Source organism: Conger conger, chromosome 8, assembly GCF_963514075.1.
Source record: "Conger conger chromosome 8, fConCon1.1, whole genome shotgun sequence".
In the NCBI taxonomy this organism is placed as follows: domain Eukaryota; kingdom Metazoa; phylum Chordata; class Actinopteri; order Anguilliformes; family Congridae; genus Conger; species Conger conger.
The window spans coordinates 14,326,910-14,347,782 of record NC_083767.1 but is presented as its reverse complement, the minus strand read 5'-3'; the positions used below and the strand labels follow the sequence as shown (position 1 = coordinate 14,347,782).

General features: G+C 46.0%; 1 protein-coding gene across 3 annotated transcripts in view; it reads left to right on the top strand.

Annotated features, from left to right (window-relative positions):
• LOC133134671 (lipopolysaccharide-responsive and beige-like anchor protein) overlaps nt 1-20,873 on the top strand; it is a 225,990-nt gene that overhangs the window by 165,266 nt on the left and 39,851 nt on the right. For all 3 annotated transcript variants that reach the window (XM_061250938.1, XM_061250940.1, XM_061250939.1), the window contains 5 exons: nt 1,707-1,822; nt 2,352-2,464; nt 9,752-9,892; nt 11,256-11,375; nt 15,642-15,794. In XM_061250938.1, the coding sequence (XP_061106922.1) occupies nt 1,707-1,822; nt 2,352-2,464; nt 9,752-9,892; nt 11,256-11,375; nt 15,642-15,794 (643 nt within the window). The remainder of the gene's footprint in view (nt 1-1,706; nt 1,823-2,351; nt 2,465-9,751; nt 9,893-11,255; nt 11,376-15,641; nt 15,795-20,873) is intronic.

Sequence of the window (20,873 nt, the reverse complement as noted above, 5' to 3'; positions counted from 1 at the left end):
TGAGGGGTGTATATGCAGATTTCCCTGCTCATAATATGCTGTAATTACCTTCACACAAACATAGCTGGGTTTATTTATTCCTCTCCTTCTCTAAGTAAATAGTTGGGTTGATTCCGCTGCCTCGGGCGATGAACCGCTTAATTCTGGTGTGACCTTAGTTCCATACCTTCTGAGCTGAAGTCAAGGACCTGTGTGCTGCTACATCAGTAACACTGCCAAAAAACCCAAAAAGAAACAAATAAACCAATGCAGAAATTCCCAGGAAATGTTGGACACATTAAGCACACACTACTTACTTGGAGTTATAGTTTTCTTGTCGGTCCATTTAAGTTATAGAGACTGGTGACTGCAAAATTGCAGATAACATTAAATGTAGCTATAATTGGCAGTTTTGTTGTTGCATTCATCAGATTAAAAAAAAGAGTTATATTTATTTGCACATGACTTTTGGCTTCTCGACAGTGGGCCATATTACTAGTGACAGTGTAACTCTGAACATGGCAAAACCGCACTAATTTCTATCCACATAGGGAAACAATGTCTATGTTTTTTAGATGAAATCCAGGAGAAGGCACTTGCTCTCACAGTTTTCAGGGTCAGACCTTGATCGCTCAAGTGCCGACTGCGGTTTTGGGTTCCTGAGGGACACAGGGCACATAATTAGCCAAAGCACGGTTGGACGGAAGGGTTTTACGCACCAAAGTCACCATCTTATCAACTGTGTAAGCTGCGTTGCTCGACGCAGTTAACACACAGCTCTGCTGGGAGAGGGCTGGACAAAAGCAGAGAACACTCCCGCTAGCGTACAACCTTCCCCAGGACACACTAGGCCAGGCTACAGTCATGACTGAATTGACTGTGTGATTGCAGTCCAAATTCGAAGAATAAAAGAAAAACGTATGAATAGTTTTTCAAAAGATAAAACAAAAAATAGGACACAAGCGACAGCTTCAAAGAATGACAGCCCCAGGGCTGGACTGTTAGATCCTCCAGTGATTGTTTTTTTCTTCTCTTTCATATCCTAAAATATGAAGGTTATGAAAGTGAGCAGGAACAGTGCAGAGAGGGCCATACTGAACTTCAAAGAGCCCTAATGACTGTAATCTCACACCCTGACAGTGATTAATACCTTCATTTGCTATTGTTTTAATTGGATTGCAGGTCATTTGTTTTAGCCCTTGCATAAATCATTCATTAGTGGGGCTGGAGTTGTATAGCAGAAAAAAATATAAATTTTCTAACTGAAGAAAGGAACATTTGAACAAGCCCTGACCCTTTTTTGAAGACTTTTAGGGTCAATCCCCTGGTCTGGTCAATTTTCAGCGTTGCATGTGTTTTACCACCGCTAAAATCAAGAAATAAGTACATTTTGACTTTAAATTGTATTTCTGTTTCTGTTTTGCTAAATAAGACAAAAAGATAGCCAATGAGGTGAGACAGGTTTGACCCATTTCAAGATTTGCCAATGAGGCAATTTTAAAACAAGTTAATATTTTGTACTTTAGACTCATTTGACTAAAACACTTGTTAAGACAGACCTTTCCTGCAGTATACATACATTGCTGCATTTCGGGGTGTCTGAAAATGATTCTGCTCAGGAGTACCTGCTTAGAGAAAGTTTGGCAGGCTGGAGCACCACGAGGGTTTTGGGGTCACACCCTGGCCGCGTGTGGTAACCAGGCCTGAGAAATGTGCTCTTTCCCCAGGCGAATCTCACTGGCCAGCCCCAAGCAGCTTTACAAGGCCTCCAACATGACCCAACGCTGGCAGCGCCGAGAGATCTCCAACTTCGAGTACCTCATCTTCCTCAACACCATTTCAGGTAAGTCCTCCTCTGCTCAACACCATTTCAGGTACATCTTCCTCAGCTCAACACCATTTCAGGTACATCTTCCTCAGCTCAACACCATTTCAGGTTCATCTTCCTCAGCGCAACGCCATTTCAGGTTCATCTTCCTCAGCTCAACGCCATTTCAGGTTCATCTTCCTCAGCTCAACACCATTTCAGGTTCATCTTCCTCAGCTCAACACCATTTCAGGAACATCTTACTGAACTAAACACCATTTTAGGTACATCTTACTGAACTCAACACCAGTTCAGGTACATCTGACTGAACTCAACACCATTTTAGGTACATCTTCCTCAACACCATTTCAGGTACATCTTCTTCAACACCATTTCAGGTAGACTTCAGGTAACAGTCACGGTTATGGTGGAGGGTTAAGTCATTTAATTAATATCCATAGAGTAACCGGTTTGTCTAATGGTGGTAAAAATACAGTGAAATAATACCATAAAATCAACCTGTGCCATTCATGAATTGTGTGTTCTGTTCTCTTTTGTCCTCCAGGCCGGACCTACAATGATTTAAACCAGTACCCTGTTTTTCCCTGGGTGATCACTAACTATGACAGTGAGGAGCTGGACCTGACCCTACCCAGCAACTACAGGGATTTATCCAAGGTAATGTACCTGGAGATGGGAAGGGTGGCCTGAGTGACTGTTTGCTCAAATCACTCCAACCTTACCCTGTTATGGTTGTATCTGTACGGCATGTCACTTTCTTGTGTACACTGATTTTATACTCATTTGCAGCTTGTAGCCTGAGCTAGGACACTAGCCTACTTATGTGTGTCTCAAGCTTTCATAGCCAAGCAACAAAAGTTCTACCAACTCATCTCCAACAGACTCATTTGTAGCGAAGCGTTTGGGGTGTCTGTAAATGGGCACACTCAGGGGTACGGTAACCGCTCAGAGAGAGCGTAACTGAAAACGAGCTAATAAGCGCGCTGTGATTTGAACACACCTCCCCGGCTTTTATAAAGATGAACAGTTAGTAGTCCCAGACTGGCTACATAACGCAAGGCGTCCTTGTTTTTACGCCCGGCGTTATGTTCCCCTCCCCCATCAGGTCGTAATTGCAGAATTATTCTAGTTGTTCCTCCGCAATTATGGAACATCACCGCCGGGAGCGACTTGCTTTTTGTTTTAATTGCGAACAGCTTCTGCCATAGATGCAGCAATAAGTGATATCCGTGTGCAATTCTGTTTTTAATGGCAATCATCATGATTGAATGTTAGCATTGGCTGTCTGCCTGAGCGCAACGTATCCCAGCGCAAAGAGCGTCTCTTCTGACTGAAGCGGTTCTGTCTGGGAAATAATTATTTTCTTTTCCGAAGTTTTGGCCGATATCCCGGGCTCGGCGTTGAAGACGAGAGAGTCGTTTTCGTGCAGTTGCTTCGCATGATAGCGTCGGTTCGCCTCGTTCCATATTACTCTGTCATGTAACTTTCCCCAGCTTTGTTATTCATTAAGATTAGTTGACAGGTTAATCAGAAATGCTGAATCTGTTTAATACTTCTCTCACAATGAGCTAAAATGTCAGTCATTCCTTTTGACAAGGCTAAGCATTATCCTTCTGCAACACTGAGTAGCAGTAATTGTAGATAGGCATTCTCTTGAGTGATTCTCCTGGCATTTTTCCTTATGGGGAAATGTTCTAATTTCCCCAGTGTCGACCTGTGCTTAGGAAACTAGATTTGTAACTGGGAGGGTGCCTGTTAAAATACCAGAAGGGTACTTTCCTAGAATTGCATCTGTAAATTCTGTAGCTTAAACCTTGAATAATATGTAAACTATGAACCACGCATTGCTTTATTATGACATTCACAAATCAAATGCAATGGGGTACACACCACTGAAAGCTTCATTGTGGTATATTGTGCACTTCTGTGAAAGGTATAAAAAGTAGTCATTATGTGCTTTACTGTATCATTGGTTTTGTCCCCACTTGTGTGAGTGTGAGTGTGTGAGCGTGCGCGTGTGTGAGTGTGTGTGTGAGAGTGTGTGTGTGAGAGTGTGTGTGTGTGCACACGCGCGCATGTGTCCCAGTCCTGACAGGCTTTCCTTCTCCCCCTTGTGTTATAAGTAATCCCTGTTTAAACAACACTGGTGTTAAAGTATATTATTTCAGCGAAGGTAACCTAAGACTTTCAGTAGAGCGGCGGTCCTCAAAAGGGGTTGAAACATGGAAAACAAACTGGACTTGTGGGCCGAACACTCGTTTTCCCCAAGGAACCAATTAATGACCTTCGCACTTAGCGGGGACTGCCCATTGTGTTACCTCTCGGATGGATGGCAGAGAACAGCTCTCTTTGCCCACACTCTCAAACCTCTCCGTTTCCGAAGCCAAGCTTTATTCACTCAGTTCTTTCTCCTTTTTGTCTGTTGGTTCGTGTTTTGCTCGATGCAGGAATTGGAATTGGAGTTTGACTTTAAGTGACCCAGAAAAGTCTTGGAACAGTTCTGTTGTGCTCCGTTTATGTTTTATGTTTCACTAAGTTTATTTTTTCCCCTAGAAGCGTATTGTGATTACGTTGTTTATTTTATTGTCATTAGCATTGAAATGAGTTTGAATCGTGCACAGTTTCCATAGTGGCCACAGGTGACTCGCTGGTGTGTTTCCTCAGTATCACAGACCCTGTTAATCACTGTTAGTCAGGCCTGATTGGTGGAGGTGTCATTTCCATTGATAATTGTTTAGCAAGACACCTCCTTAATCAAAAACTGCAGTGTCAGTGCTGATACTCATCTCGCAAGGTCGATAACAAGATTGAAATCTTAATTGTTATTTCTGGGATGCTTTAACCAAAAGGAGATTTCATTCTGGTGATTACAATTACAAATTGCTTTCATTTTCACATTATACCATTCAACAATTGCATTATGGGATACCATTATGGAAAGTTTTCCTGTACACACATGAAAGATCAGGCCAATGGTCCTCTATGGCTTGACCATCATTGTTTGAGTGAAGAAAAGGCCAATCAGGTGCTGCTATCCGTCACCTGCTAATGAAGACTCCTACAAATGGCTGTGCTGTCACTATGTATGGGGAGATCTCATTACTGAAGTAACACTGAAGTCTGAAGTCATATAGTGGAAATTGTGAGCACAGTTCAGTGTAAAAAAAAATCTTGATACAATTGATCCATTATGGCTGGATGGCTGCTGTGTGTATGCGTGTGTTAAACGTGTGTGTATGTGCGTCCATGTATAGATGTGTTTTGCAATACATTTTTATCTTTAAAGATTCCAGTCTTAAAAGCACATTCACATTTAGTTTCTCTCCGCCTGCAGGTTGAGTTGAGGGAAACATTTTAAAGGGCGTAATATCTCACAGCTTTCCACGTCAATACACTGCAGTCTATTAGCTGAGCCTCCACAGAGCATCCTGCTGCCCTGTTCATTATTTATCATAGGGATTATTAAGAACACGGTGGACGTGTTTAAAATGGCCGCCGCTTTCTGAAGGCTCATTTAGAGCGCTTCAGCGGGGAGGTGCTGGAGTAGCCATCAATCGCACGGGCCGGCAAACACAACGGGGTAGGACTGCCGAGGATTACACTTAAGGTCAGATGATGAAACGGGCGTCCGTTTCTAAGGAAATGGCGGAATATATCATACATTAGGGCCATTTAATGCCCACAGAAAACAAAGAAAAGGCCGCTGTATTAATGGACACTGGATACCTGCAGAGTAATGCATTACTGCGGACTGGGGGAGACCACAGCCCCCCCTCCCCACCCAGAAAACAGCCTCGGCGAGCTCTGAAATGGGATGTGTGGTGTGTGTTGGAGGAGTTCGCATATTTCTGACAGCTGCTGTAGTTTCTGAAAGTTTAAAACTGTTGTGGTTTGCCTCGTAGAGGTATTTTATTCCTGTTTGATTATTTTTGCCGTCGCTACCGTTGTCACTAGCAGTTACTGTACATGTCAGCTGTGATAACTAGAGAACTGTAATGGAAAGGGTATATTTACATTATTTTTGGATTATTTTTAGTTTATGTACAGTGGTTTATTTTAGGATTCAGGGTTCATGAACACAAACCGATACTGACCTAAGCAGTGTGTAGGGTTATGCTGCGGTTAGCCTGTTAGTTTGTAGCCTGGTAGAGTGCTGTAAGGGCATCGACGTGTAGCAGGAAGATGTAATGGAGTTGTAGAACAGGTGACTGAAGGTCTGACCTCCACTGTGGGCAAGCCCCAATCAAGCCCCAATCGACCCTCTCTAAGGCATTAGGAAAGCATTCCCAAGCCAACCACCCTCCCCGGCACCCATAACCGGCTTCACGGCCAAGTCCTAGCCCACCGCTCCACCCTCACCCCACCCCACCCCACCCCACCGTAGGCCAAGGTCTAGCTGTGCTTGTTAGGTGTGTAAACATGCCACAAACATGAACACAATGTTAACTTTCACCCCCCCATGTTCGTCTGGCTTGGCGTTTCCCCTCTTGCCCTGGCTGTTTTTCTTTCTGCCCCCCGTGTTTTTTCGGGCTCCGCGTCACCCCCCAACTGCAGATGTGACAGCCGGAGCGGCTGCTGCAGATCTGGCCCTCGCCCCAATTCTGACACATCTGGAGCTGCGCTCAGTCAAGCTGTCGCCCCCCTGGGAGAATGGAGGGAGAGAGGGAGAGGGAGAGAGAGAGAGAGGGAAGGAGGGAGGGGGAGGGAGGCAGGCAGGCAGGGAGGCAGGGAGGGATAGAGAGGGAAGGAGAGAGAGAGAGAGGGAGGCAGGCTGGCAGGCAGGGAGGAAGAGAGAGAGGGAAGGAGGGAGGGAGAGAGAGAGGGAAGGAGGGAGGGAGAGAGAGAGGGAGGCAGGGAGGGAAGGAGGGAATGAGAGAGAGAGGGAGGGAGGGAGGCAGGCAGGCAGGCAGGGAGGGAGGAGGGCTGCCTTTTGCTCTGCCCTCCATTTTCTTTCCCCAGGACAGCAAATCTCTGCCATCTTTATTATGTCAGTTATACTCACACTGTCGACACGGTAATATCTCTGTGTTACTGCTGAACCGTGTCTGCTCTGTTTTGAAATGCTGTTTGTAGTTTAATTTGAGCTCTTCTTTTCCTTCTAGCACTTGCTCGTTGCTGCAGACTGTGTCCTGTGATGCCAATGACACTGACAGTTCCCCTGCCCACACTCAATACCGCTGCCCACGGTCGATAGTATTGCCCATGGTCACTATCTGAGATCTAATGAAGATAATCCTGTGGTTAGGTTTAAGACAAACTGTTTTCCACCAAGGCATACCACTGAACTGTTACATTGTTTACAGAGCATTTTGTTTGGTCTTGGTCTTTTTTTAAAAGGGCTGTTTTGACAGGTCCTGGGAAGGGTTAGTTGAGTGATTGAAAGAAACGTTGACCTACGCATGTTTGTACTTGTATTGGAAATGCTACAAAAATAATGTTGAACGTTGACTGGATCCAGCGCACTTTGTTTTGCTGAGTTTTTTCTTTTTTAATGCCATATTGATTTCAATACGTGTCCCGTATGCTTTTTCTTGGCATACAAGGGTAGAATGGAACATAAAGTGTAAACATTATTTAAAAACCCGAATGACCAGCGCTCCGCGGTGTCGGGAAGTTTCTGGAAATATTCTGACGTTCGGTCGTTGGGGACAGTCCGACACGGCTCCACACATTCGACACGAAAAGGTCCTGGAAGCCGTTGTAAGCTCTTCGGCCGTAGACTGACTAAAATTGGCAGGTTTGAGAGTCTGTCGCTCGCTGTAACCGAATTGAAAACCGTGACGCCAGAGGCAATGCAAGCACTCATTTTTGAGCGGATGAATTGCCGTTCCACACAGCTGCCGTCTGTTGACTTGTTAATTGTAAATATTTTTCTCTCTATTGGCAGACATTTTGATTACGATTCTTTTCGCATGATGAAGGTGGAATCGCGGTTTCCCAAAAACACTTGACTTCTCCGGCAGCTGTTTTTCCAGATGTGTCGCCCGTGTGATTACACCAGTCCGTCTTTAGCAGACATCTTGGCTCTCGTGGTTTAGGCCCACATCATTCACGCAGACGGATATGTGTAGCTAGGGTGCTTGAAATCCCCTCACAAACGCTATGCCTGAAAGACCTCCCATAGAATCGCATGCAGAAAATGGACTCTCCTTGACTTGTTTTGTGACGTGTGTGTGCTCTGATTTGAAATCCTTGTGGATTGAATACCGTATGCTATTTCCAGGAATGGGCATTTCACATTCCAAATGAACCTATTGGTAATGTACCTGTTGGGTCTCTGGGACTGTAGACAATGGACAGTGTTCAGAGGAGAAAAATAGGCATTATAAATGGATTATACGTGGATGGCATTTATCGGAATCAATAGGCATTGTACATAGAAAGAAAATCACTAATCCCCATCCATGTCTCTTATACATGAAAGATATTAAAGCCGTTTATGTTGATATTAAAGTATTAAAACGTCTTCACGGTCACACAGTACATACAGAGGGAGATAATGCGGAGGTAAGGCGGGCTCTCTGCTTCTGAGGCGAAACGGACGGACGACGCCGGCACTCTCTGTAACTGCTCCACGGCCTAATTAAAGCCCCCGCCAGATTGGCTCATTTATTTGACCAGTTGTCAGTGAAATATGGTCCCCGCGGCGGCCGAGCGTATTAGCCCAATGCTCGCCTCTCGCTCTGTCACGGAGCGTGGCGAGGACGCGCTGATGTACGGGCGATGTCAGCGCAGATCTATAGCGGGGGGGGGGGGCTCTTCCCAGCAGCCCCCTCTCATCGCTGCTCCATTTATAGCGGTAAACAATGCACGCCATTTTTTCCACACCCCAACCCCCACCCCCCTTCTCCTTTTTTAATGAGGTAGACGTTATTACGGCTATAAATCAGGCCCGCGGCGGTAATGTATAATTCAATGTGTGTATTCCCACTGTAGCCGCGCTGGGCAAACCGACAGTGTGTCATTGTCAGTGGCCACGGTCCCGTTCTCCCCCCCGCTCCCCCCGTCCTCCTCTTGGAATAAGAGGGAGCCCCCCGTCACCAGGACCAGCTCCCATCATGCACCCTGATTTAGAACCCTCTCCAGCGGTTACCAGGGATCAATACCAGAGCCGCTGTCTGGAAGGGCCTCCCCCAGACGGGGCTGAAATACCAACGGGGTGGAATCGATCCAAATCGGTTTGGCTGTTATTTTTCCAAAGGCCATTATTCTATTATCATCCGCCGGTGGAGGCTAGAGGGGGCGGGATATGGGAGAAGTAATAAAAATTGAAGCGTATAAAAGCGGTTTCTACACAGGAGTAAATTAATAATAACCTTTGGTCCGTGAGGTGCGGGGTTCTGGCTATCAGTGGGACATTAGCGTTGTTTCATTACCTTTTCCGTGTTTGTATCCTCGCAGGTTTGGCCCTTCGTGCCTGCTGTAGAGCGCAGGCACAAGGTTAATTGAAGGAAAGCTCGTCCCGCGCGATTGATGTACCTGCCCTTTCGCTGTTTCGTGTTCGTAATAATGGTTGTGTTCATTTTCCAGCCCACGCAAGATATCGTTTCATAGAAAATGTTATCTTAATTTAAACATAAATTTGAAAAAAGTTTTACATCGTAAATCGGGAGAGGGTTTGCCTTCATGTCGAATGCCTTGATGTTGTGGCATTCTCCCTGCAAACGTGACGAACCACAGCATTTGGAAACAGGCTGGCCTGTTTGATATGAGATGAACATTTAGTGTACAAAGTTTTTCTCAAGGGAAGTTCCAGGCATGCAGATATAGTATGATATAGTATGAAAATGTTGTGACATTTTGGGTACATGGTTACTGTCTTATTTGGAAGTGTGAATTTTGGGGTGCCTAGTTACAGTGTGTGTTGCAAGTCTGAAGTTTGGGGCCCACAGTCAAAGCATTTCTTTTGCACAGCTTTACTCAGATGCTTCTCTGTTCTCACAGCCCATCGGTGCTTTGAACCCCAAGAGGGCGGCCTTCTTTTCGGAGCGCTTTGAGACGTGGGAGGATGACCAGGTCCCCAAATTCCACTATGGGACCCACTACTCCACCTCCAGCTTCTCCCTCATGTGGCTGATCAGAATGGTGAGTCTGACTGATCACTGACTGATCCTCTGTTTCCAAACCTTCCCCCTCTAACTGATCACTGACTGATCCTCTGTTTCCAGATCCACCCCCTTTGACTGATCACTGACTGATCCTCTGGTTCCAGACCCACCCCCTCTGACTGATCACTGACTGATCCTCTGTTTCCAGACCCACCCCCTCTGACTGATCACTGACTGATCCTCTGTTTCCAGATCCACCCCCTTTGACTGATCACTGACTGATCCTCTGTTTCCAGATCCGCCCCCTCTGACTGATCACTGACTGATCCTCTGTTTCCAGATCCGCCCCCTTTGACTGATCACTGACTGATCCTGTTTCCAAACCCGCCCCCTCTGACTGATCATTGACTTGAAGTTCTCATCAGTATATTTTTACATTCTTATTTTCATCAGTTATTCATAGTCAGATATGGAATTTGTTAGGTTTTAAGATTCAAATTGTTCACCTTGCCCTGCACTTTAAACAGTGTCTTTGGTAACCTTGTGGGTAGAAGGCGGTGATTACAATAGTGCATAACTCAATACCGGGTCATTCTCTTCTGCTTTAATTGCTGTAGTATCTCACATTCATGGCTGTTCCCCATTGGGTCAGCATTGATCTCATCAAATCATTAGGGGCTTATTTTAAATCCACTTTAACAAACATCCTTTTACCTTTTTCCCTGTGCATGTTTTAGTAGAAAACTGACACGGTCAGATTGAGAACTCAAAGGGACAATACCCTCGCGATCTCCGATACGGGCCGCATAGAAATCTAGCCGGCTTTAAATGAGCAGCTCGTTTTGACACAAAATGGCTTATTTAAGCTTTATTGAGGTCCTCTAAGGCTAATTGCATTCAGTGCACCAGGGGACCATTGTTTCCTAAAGACAGCTATTGATTGGTCTAGACAACATGCAGCACAATTAGACGTTAACAAACAATGTCGTTAAATACTTTTTTTTAAACTCGATCTCCCCATTGTGTGTGAAGTTTTATTAATGTTCTGCATAGCACTTTCTTAAAGGAGAGAGTGAGCTACGCACAGCACTTAAATTTGTGGATTTTCAGGAGTATCATTGATGCCATTCAGCGGAGTATCAGTCTTGGGTAAAATACCAGTTCATTGGATGGAACACATGCATCATGAACTCAAATAGAAGGGCTACATTTAGTCTTTTTTGTTTCTTTGCAGATAGGTTAATCGATGTGCTGCACACATTACAGTTTAGACTGAAGACAATAAGGTCATGTGCTATAAGAGCAGTTTCACACAGTGCGGTCCGTGAGTCCATATCCTCAGCCCTCTGTTTAAAATGGCCGCCTGGTTTTGTGGTCTGACTGCTTCCTGTTCCCCACAGGAGCCCTTCACCACCTTCTTCCTCAACTTCCAAGGAGGGAAATTCGACCACGCCGACCGGACTTTCTCCTCCGTGTCCCGAGCCTGGAGGAACTGCCAGAGAGACACGTCTGATGTGAAGGTATAGCAACAAACATACAAACATACACATGTGCACACGCACACACACTCACACACATCCACAAAAAATCTGAAAAGAAAGTTTTTTTTCCGTGTCATATCTAACGTTCTATGTGTGCTGTCAGGAAGAGGATAGCATTAGATGAGAAAGCTAGAAGCTTTGTGGTCTGAACTGTGTCATCTTATGCGCACATTCACCCTGCAAACTCACTTGGCAACATGGGGAACCTCCTCCAGACCACCTTGCACATCCAGACCATCAGAGTTAATATCATCACAGTGTTGCACATCTGCTAGAACGCACAGAAAGGGATCTCTGCTCTTGCACTTGGTCATATCCAGTACCTTTCATGTGTATAGGATGGACAGGTTGCTGATCAAAGCGAACTAATCTTAATTTCTGCCTCATCCTCCTCCCCACCCCCCCCACTCCGAACCCCCCCACCTCTCACTGGGGCGCGACCTTCGCCTGAACCTTTTCCGAATTAGGCCTTATAGTAACAAGCATGGGTTCATAGGCCAGACTGTTTTCACTCTCCAATCAAGCTTACCGAGGCCTTCAAAGGTCTTATTCGGAGTTTAACAAGTGTCAGTCCTTCTTAAAATATTCATTGCCGTCTCTGCAGAATTTCGGTATTTTGATTTGGCCCATTATTTATGTGTTGGTTCGCTGCTGATTGGTTTGATGAAATTATGAAACATGTGGCTCACATTAGCGGTAACACTTGATTGCGAAACGGTGCGGGGCTCGGGTTCGACCTGCTTTGTCACAGCAGATAAACGTAACGGGTTCATTTCAAATCAAAACATAAAGGTCAGGCCAGCTCTGACAGACCAGAGCTTCCACTGCCTTTAATTCTGTCACTTTAATGGCTACAATTGATTAGCTTCTGTGTTTTAAAGAAATGTTTCAAATAAAGCGCTTTGACTCTTCCCCGGACGGCTGTTAACGGCCATGTTTTAGCATGTTTTAATTAGAATAAATGAAACTGAGCCCTGTACTGTGTTCAGCAGAAAGCAATTTGTAGACGCATTAGCATTAGCTTAGCGCACTTCTGCGCTTCTTTGCATGAATAAGAATTCAAAGGTTTCACGCTTTGTGAGAAGGTGGTAATGAGCAACTTTCCCCTTGATCCTGTTTGTCTCCGACTCAGACCTTCCACCCCGACCTCTGACTCCCAACCCCAGTCCAGGGCGGCCCCTCAGCTGACCCGTATCGAGACAGGACTGGAGAGCGGAGCTGGGGAGGGGGGTTAGGGTTAGGTAGGGGGTTCGACCCGTAGAACGGCCTCATATTTCTCCCCCTCGTTCAGCAGCGCACCGGCTTCACGCCCTGCGGAGAGGGAACGGTTTGCACCAGCTTCCTTCTGCGAACCCTCGGCGCCTCTGACCGCTGTCAACCGTGACCTTTCGCCATTTTAGGCCTTTATTTCCGCTGGAGAGGCAGCGAAGATGGCCACCTTTGGCCCTCTGCTGTTTGTTTGCCTGTGGAATTGGCTACTTCCTCTCCTGTGGAGCGATGCAGTGTGCTTTTGTCCTGGGAGGACCCAAGCCTCAGGCCAGCTAATTAGAACATAGATTCCCTGGGCAGATTGGAGTACGGCCCTGAAGGTTTTGGCGGGGAAACGTGTGTTGACAGAAGACAAATTGTGAATTACTTTTTAAACCTTCTCTTTTCAATATCAATCTCGGCAATCAATCCACCGGTCAGTCTGATGGATTCTGCATACTGAAGGAATTTGTGGATGCTGTAGGAGTAAAATGATGAGGGATTATGCTTAGTATCACGCTAATATTGTTATAGCATCTGAATGTCTATTCCCTGTTTACTTAAAGTATCAACTCAGCCATGGCTGTAGCCTCTTATGTAGCCGTAGATTTCAATTTAAAGCTGGTTCCTCTGACCTCTCCTCTGAGACTAAAGACTGCTGAGGAGAAAAAATACAAATAAAATAAATGTGTGCTTTTATCAGCATTTAACGTAAATTCTGGAACCAGCTTAAAATTTAACGCAAATTCTGGAACCATCTTAAAATATACGTCCAGTTCTCTGTCAGGTACTGTATTTAATTGGATATATTAATTAGACCTATAACTGGTCTGTTCAAACACAAGCTAACTCACAGTGGTCATTAAAGATCCCTTGATACTCTTTGCAAAGAGTAGGGGGTTCCCTGATGTCCTGGCTAAATTCCATACCTTTCTCTTTCAACCTGCCACCTAATAATCCCCTGATTTAATTGGCAAAGAAAATGACTTTTCTCTCCCTCTCCACCTAAACTGGTGTGTGGTTAACATTCTGGTACAAAATGGCTGCCGTTGCATCACCCAGGTGGGTGCTGCACATTGGTGGCGAGGTTGAGGCGAGTTTCCCCCTCATCAATGTAAAGCCCTTTGAGTATGAGGAAAAGCCCAAAATCAATATTATTATAATACCACGTATAGTCAGTGTTAACAGTAAGTCATTGTTAAAGATGAGCCCAGGATTCCTGGTTCAGTCACACGCCTCTCCCACACGCCTCACCCACCACTTGTGGAGGTGCCATTCCCAGCAGGTGTAGATGCCTCCTCCCTCTAGCCCCAGCGGAGGTGCGGAGTGTGCGAGCGAGGAGCGTAGAGGAGCTCTGGAAAGCGTCTGTCACTGTGGAGCAGGAGTGAGGGCGCGTGGGAGCGCAGAGGTCTCAGAAACTCCCAAACAAGCGCCGGGCAGGCCCCCCCCTGACGCTGCGTCTGTCAGCAGCTGTCTCCGCTGGGGCCGAGCCGTACCGCAGAGCGGTTTCACCTTGACCCCGCTAACGCCGCGCCACGAACGGCCGATCTCCTGCTGCTGTTCCTGCCTCCATTCTCCCAGCTATGTCTTCACCTGCCAACTTATCGGTCCATTGGACTCAACCACCCCTTTAGTAGGGGTGTGGTACTGTATCTTTACTTTTTGCCTGTACCAAAGACAGATTTAATCTGACACCCATGGTTCATTCAACAGAGTTTCTCTCTGTGATCTAAATTTTTTGTCTTTTATTTAATATTTATTAATTCCAGTATCAATTCGATTTTTCTTTATTCCCTGAAAATTCAACCCTGGAACAAGCATTATTCATGATGTTCATTCATTATTTCAGCTCAACAAATGATAGATTTAATGAAATTCTTTAATAATTGCTTGGATGATATTACGACTTTAGCAGTTACTGAGATTTAAGTAAATAAAAGAAAAGGAAATGGTACCAATTGCTTTTTGGCCTTTTCAATATGTTTTGTATTGTGTAATGCATGTCTTATTGATGATATCATTGTGTTATTGTACTGCAGTACACATCTTATTAACAAATTCAGTCTGTTTTTGTATAATATAATACACATTTTATTGACCATGTTAGATAGTATATTTTTGTAGAATGGAATACACATCTTATTGACCATTCAGGTGTATTTTTGCGTAATACAGTACTTAATCAGTACACCAAGATTATCTGTCCAAATGATGCAGTGCCGGTCGCAAGCACATAGCACTCTGCAGCGATTTGTAGCTCCAGTTAGAAGGGAGAGCTGGGGGAAACTCTCTCTCTGCCACCCTGTCTTCTGATTGCTTTTATCAGGGTGACATTTCCTAGAACACAACAAATGAAGAGTTTGAAATGTAATTTTCATGAGTAATGGCACGTTTCGAGTGCCTCCGCGTTTGCCAGTTGTGCGATACGGCGTGGGCGCCGCAGATTAAAGCTACCGCCTGCTGCTGCTGATGATCACCCAATGAGTTATGAGATCGCTTCACGTGTTTCTTCGCCTGTTTTGTGTGCGTGTGCATATGTGCTCGTCTTTGAGAGCACGCATATGTCTGTGTGTATGTGTGTATATATACAGTATATATGTGTGTACTGTATATGCGTGTTTGTGTGCATATGTGTGTGTGAGCGCACCTTTGTTTGTGTGTGTATATCTGTGTGTGTGTATATATACAGTATATAATGTATTTGTGTGTCTCTGTGTGTCTGTGTGTATATACACAAACATAAATAATGTAAAACAAGAGTACAGTTATTCTACTTATTACCCTAAAAAGTAGGGTATGAAGCTGAATCACATGATACTTGAACTTTTTCTGCTGAACCAAATCAAAGAAAGCAGTTCTGCAGATGTGGCAGTATTCCTCGATCACAGCAGAGACTACTCACACCGCAAGCTAGAGCTCAGCTCTAGCAGAAACTCCGAGCTGAACGGTGTCGGAAGATCCTAACCGTTCTCCGCCTGCTTCCTTTTCCCTGTTCAGGAGCTGATCCCGGAGTTTTACTACCTCCCGGAAATGTTCGTCAACTCCAACAACTACAACCTGGGAGTGATGGAGGATGGGACGGTGGTGTCTGACGTGGAGCTGCCCCCCTGGGCCAAGACCCCCGAAGAGTTTGTGCGCATTAACAGACTGGTAAGAGCACCCCCTCCCCGTTTGTCTAACAGGAAATACTCATGTGAAGATAGTCCTTTAGGTCCCGTTGAGAGCCCAGCTCGTCTTGTATGGCCTGCTGGCTGTCTCAAAAGTGTCTGGGATGTCCGATCGTCGGGGAAGTGTTTTTCCATTAACCTGGAAGGTGTTCACCTTTTGATGGATGACTTTCTGAAGCATCTGGTTAAGAGATTGGTTACTGTTCTTTCATTGTTCCGAGTTGGTTTTGGCCTCATTTTATGGATGGCTAGACATTTGCTTAGAAGGTCAGGAAAATTGCACTTAACCTTTCTACTTCAGTCAATGTTTGTAATTTTTATTCATGTCCCTCCAAGTCCTGTTTCTTACAAAAAGTGTTAACAAACAGCAGAATATGTCCTACAGTGGCCAACAGCTTGCTTGACCTTTCTCAGTCTGGCTGTTGGCCCCGCCCCCCTCCGCGTTGTTGTGCAGAACACGGCCCACGCGATTGAAAGTGATAATCACAGCGTACCACTCTGATCTGTGACCTGCCGCTTTGTGCTAATCAGGGGCTGATAATATGGCGTCCCGCTCATTAATCATCCTCCCAGGCCGGCCCCTCCCCTCTGCAGCTACATGCCCTCACCGCTAACCTCACAGCTGACCACACTCTCCACAGCTAACCACACTCTCCACCGCTAACCATACTCTCACTCTCCAGCGCTAACCACACTCTCCACAGCTAACCGCACTCTCCACCGCTAACCGCACTCTCCACAGCTAACCACACTCTCCACAGCTAACCACACTCTCCACAGCTAACCGCACTCTCCACCGCTAACCACACTCTCCACAGCTAACCGCACTCTCCACCGCTAACCGCACCCTCCACAGCTAACCACACTCTCCACAGCTAACCACACTCTCCACAGCTAACCGCACTCTCCACCACTAACCGCACTCTCCACCGCTAACCACACTCTCCATAGCTAACCATGCTCACTGCTAGCCACACTCTCCACTACCATGTGAGGGCGGCCTGTAGTGTCGTGGTTAAGGTATATGACTGGCACACGCAAGACCGGTGGTTCAATCCCTGTTGTAGCCGCAATAAGATCCACAGAGCCGTTGGGCCCTTGAGCAAGGCCCTTAACCCTGCATTGCTCCAGGGGAGGATTGTCTCCTGCTTAGTCTAATCAACTGTACGTCGCTCGGGATAAGAGCGTCTGCCAAATGCCAATAATGTAATGCAATGTAATGCTTACCCTTCTCATCGTTAACTGTGATGTCCATGACCCATGTTCTCTGCTAACCGCACTCAGCGCTAACTGTGCTCATCGGTAATTGTGATGTCCACTAACCGCGGTCTCCATGAACCACGTTCTCTGCTAACCACTATCCATGCTAACCGTACTCAGCACTAACTGTACTGTCCAGTAACCGCCGCTAACTGCACTCTCTGTTAATCGCTCTCTCTGCTAAATGCGTTCTCTATCCCGCCTCATGCCACCCAGCAGGACAGCAGACGTCAGCAGGTCGCCAGCCTGTCTGTAGCCACCCACCTGGTACCGTGCTCATATGATCTATAGGGCAGACTGTAGTTACAGATGGCACAGTATCGGGTCAGAGTAGTGAAGCATAGCGCTAATTAGTTCACCTACCACTCTGCCTACCACTCTGGCTTCCCCTTGTAGTATCCTGTGAACAGTATACACACACACACACATAGATACAGAAGGCAAGACTAAATTGCTGTTAAAGTGAAACTTCAGCGGTACCAGACCACAGCCATTATTTTTATTATTTATTCTAAGTCCAGTAGTCCTCTCCAGGGGAATTCCCATGGTGCAGTGCACCCTTTGTTTTGATTGAAAGTAATTGGCCGAGCAGCAGCCTCCACGCTGAAGTTGCCAGGCGGATCAATACCCTGGCCTTTTAGCTCTCCTCCCTCCCGAATCCCCAGTATCGATTCCAGCCTAGCAGCAGGGGGAGGCAGGTGAGCACGGACACCTTCGGTAAGGGTACCGTAGTTACCGTAGTTACTGTTCTTCACCAGTTTCCATTTTGTTTGTTTTTTGCTGGAATTCACGCTTCACTCTGCTTTTTCTTCTTCTAAGGTTCAGTAGGTTCAGTAGCTCAAAGAAACTTTATTGTCCACGCAGTGCGGAAATCTGCCTCTGGCTTCACGGCGACATTAAAAAGCAATCATCATCCGTCAACAGACGCGACGTAAAAAAGGCCAGGAGCGCTCCATCATCAGGGTCTTAATCTGTACAGTGTACGCAAGAAGATAAAATGTCCAAAGAATACAAAAATAAATATTTAATTACCCAGCTCTCTCAAATAACACAAGCCAGGTTGCATGTTCTTCTTGTTGTTTTATCGTTTTCAATGTTTTGTATGCTATTATTTTTGTCATGTAATGTCGTATTAATATGCAAGATAGTATACTCATATAAAGTAATATGCAAGGTTAGTATATTAAAGAAGATATTGAAATATAGAGGGGAAAAAGAACAGGGAGCTATCATATCTGCACTGGGTTCTTCTTGCATTGGTTCCCAGCACTCTCTGCCTGGTCTGTCTCCGCACACAGAGAGGATACAGCACTGTAGGTAATTCCCCTGTCAAACCTGGCGCGTCTGCAGACTGGCCTTCTCATTAACTGTAATGCTAAACCTGCTAGCGTAGCGCAGAGACGGGGAGCTGCCAAGCACCTTCGACTTAAAAAACCAATTGAACAATGAGCGCTGTTGTACCTCCGCAACATTACCTTCGCTGAATGTTATTGTAATTACACTTGTGAAGAGCATTGAGGTAATGTACTGCATAGCGTTACGCATGCATATACACGCAAGGGTACACGGATACATGCACACATAGTCGGTCTGTACTGATGCCAGCAGTAGTAGCGCGCATCATGTCAGTACTGACATCTGTAAGTACTGGGCGGAGTGGGACCCTTCAGTAGGGAGACCAAAAGCTGTATCATAAAACCCATTAATCACTCCATACCCTGCACTTCGTACTGGTCTGGCAAAGGAGAGCTAGGGTTACTGTTTAACATTCCTTTTTAAATTTAATGTGATTTCATGATATTAATGTAATACATCAAAAATATACGTGTGTGTAGTGTGTGTTGTCATTGGGTGTTAGTTGTGGTAGTTATCCAGTTGAATGAATGAATGAACAATTTATGTTTCATATGTGAGACCACACAAGGGCATTGATGATGTGTGTGAGCACGCATGCGTGTGTTATAGACGCTGTGGTTGGGTGCCAGGTACAGACAGCCTGCGGTAATTAAAAAGAGTCCTCGAGGAGCCCCCGATGACTGATAGCCGCCATTACATGTCAGCTGGCTTCTCAAACCCAATGAGAAAATTCCTAATGAGAGCCCCGGCCTCCATTTTGGAGCGATGCGTAGTCTACGCGAGGAGTTAATGGCGTGTTTCGCTCTTTATCACATCTGCCGTTAATGGCGCTCTCGGCGAGAGGAGCATCCGGAGCAGGAACAGCAGGAAGGAAGACGAGGCCAAGCGCTTCTCGCTCTTTATTCCGTATAAATGATTACCGGCTAATTAAGTGGCACTCCATAAACCACATTAGTGTGTCCAACATCACCTTCTTCCAGAAATGGCGCTTCGTTAGACCCTTTGTCTCCCGGCCGTTGATATTTCACCGAGCAAATATGAATATTGTTTTTCTCCTCGAGCGGTTGCCTCCCCCACGCTCGGTCGTAGAGTCAGACATACATGGCCCATTTAACCTGGTTTACACACGTCTTGGATAGTAATATGTAATTCCAGCTTGATGGTTGCTCGACAGTAAGCTGTAAACATGACGCTGTCTAGCAGACACAAAGCAGGTTGCTTCAGTCTTGATCAGACCCTAATTTCCTTCTCTGAGAAGCCGGCAGAAGGTTTTCTGCCCTCTGTGGAGAGGAAGAATACCACCCCCTGTAGGAGAGAGCAGGAATTAGCTCTAAGACTGTTTTGTGATACTCCACACAGCACACTCCCTGTCTGCATTATATGCTGTTACAGCAAGGCTCTGTTCATCAGTATCCGCTTCTATTGCTGTGTGTTCAACTGCATGAAGAGCTTCCTCAATTTAACATCTGGATAATGGGACTTCTCAGTACATCAGTGTGTGGTCATCTAGCCACCATCTGGAAGGTTCTGCAAGGGCAGCAGGAATTTTATTACGAATATGTCATGTATGTATGTATGTTTGTTTGGTCTTTAGTGCGTCCTCATGTTTTTCTGAACCCTGGCTCATGTCACAATATCTGGATACCTATCGCTACTGTACCGTACATGTCAGTGTGATATTTTAAGGTTCATAATCCTCACAGCAAAGTTGCACTGCAGTTATGGAAAATTGAGGTGTGCAGTTTTGCGCTAAGATCCTGAATAATGTAGAATATCTTTTTACACTGGCTGTTACTGTAAGGGACTAAACGTTTTGGGTGATATATGGTCTGAAAGCGCAGACGCATTGGCAGGTGGCTGGTCGATGCGGCACCCGATACGTGCTCCCACTTCTGTCTGACAGCCGTGTTTATCCTCCAGTAGCACGATATGGTGTTTAAGCCGGGCCATTAGACGCACTTCTCACCGCTCCTGTGTCTCCGCTCCTGTCTCCCCGCCTGCGGTCGGGCTGCTGACCTGGGGCTGAAGCGGGCATTAGGCGCTGCAGAAGCCCCCCTCCCCTCCCTCCAGACAGCCCCCCGGCCTCCTAAATGCTCGCCTCCACTCACTCATATGACGGGAGGGACGTCCATTAAATAAGCTCGTCACAAGCCGTCACTCAGACCGAGCTGCTGAATGTGTTAAAAAGAGCGGGAAACAGACGGGACTCTTAAGCCTCGACGTTTCCACCTCCCGGAACGTCAAGAGTGACCCCCGACGGACCCCCTCGCCCGTTAAAACTCCCCGCGGACATGGCGCCTCCCGTAACCTCTGTACCTCTGAGAGGAGGCGGCTCAGGATGCTGGTCTCCCCTCACAGCTGCTCTTTCCAGGTAGAGGAAAGAGCAGTCGCTGAAAGACGAGCGCCATTTTAACATCACATTAGCCGCTAGCCCGCTATCCAGTGA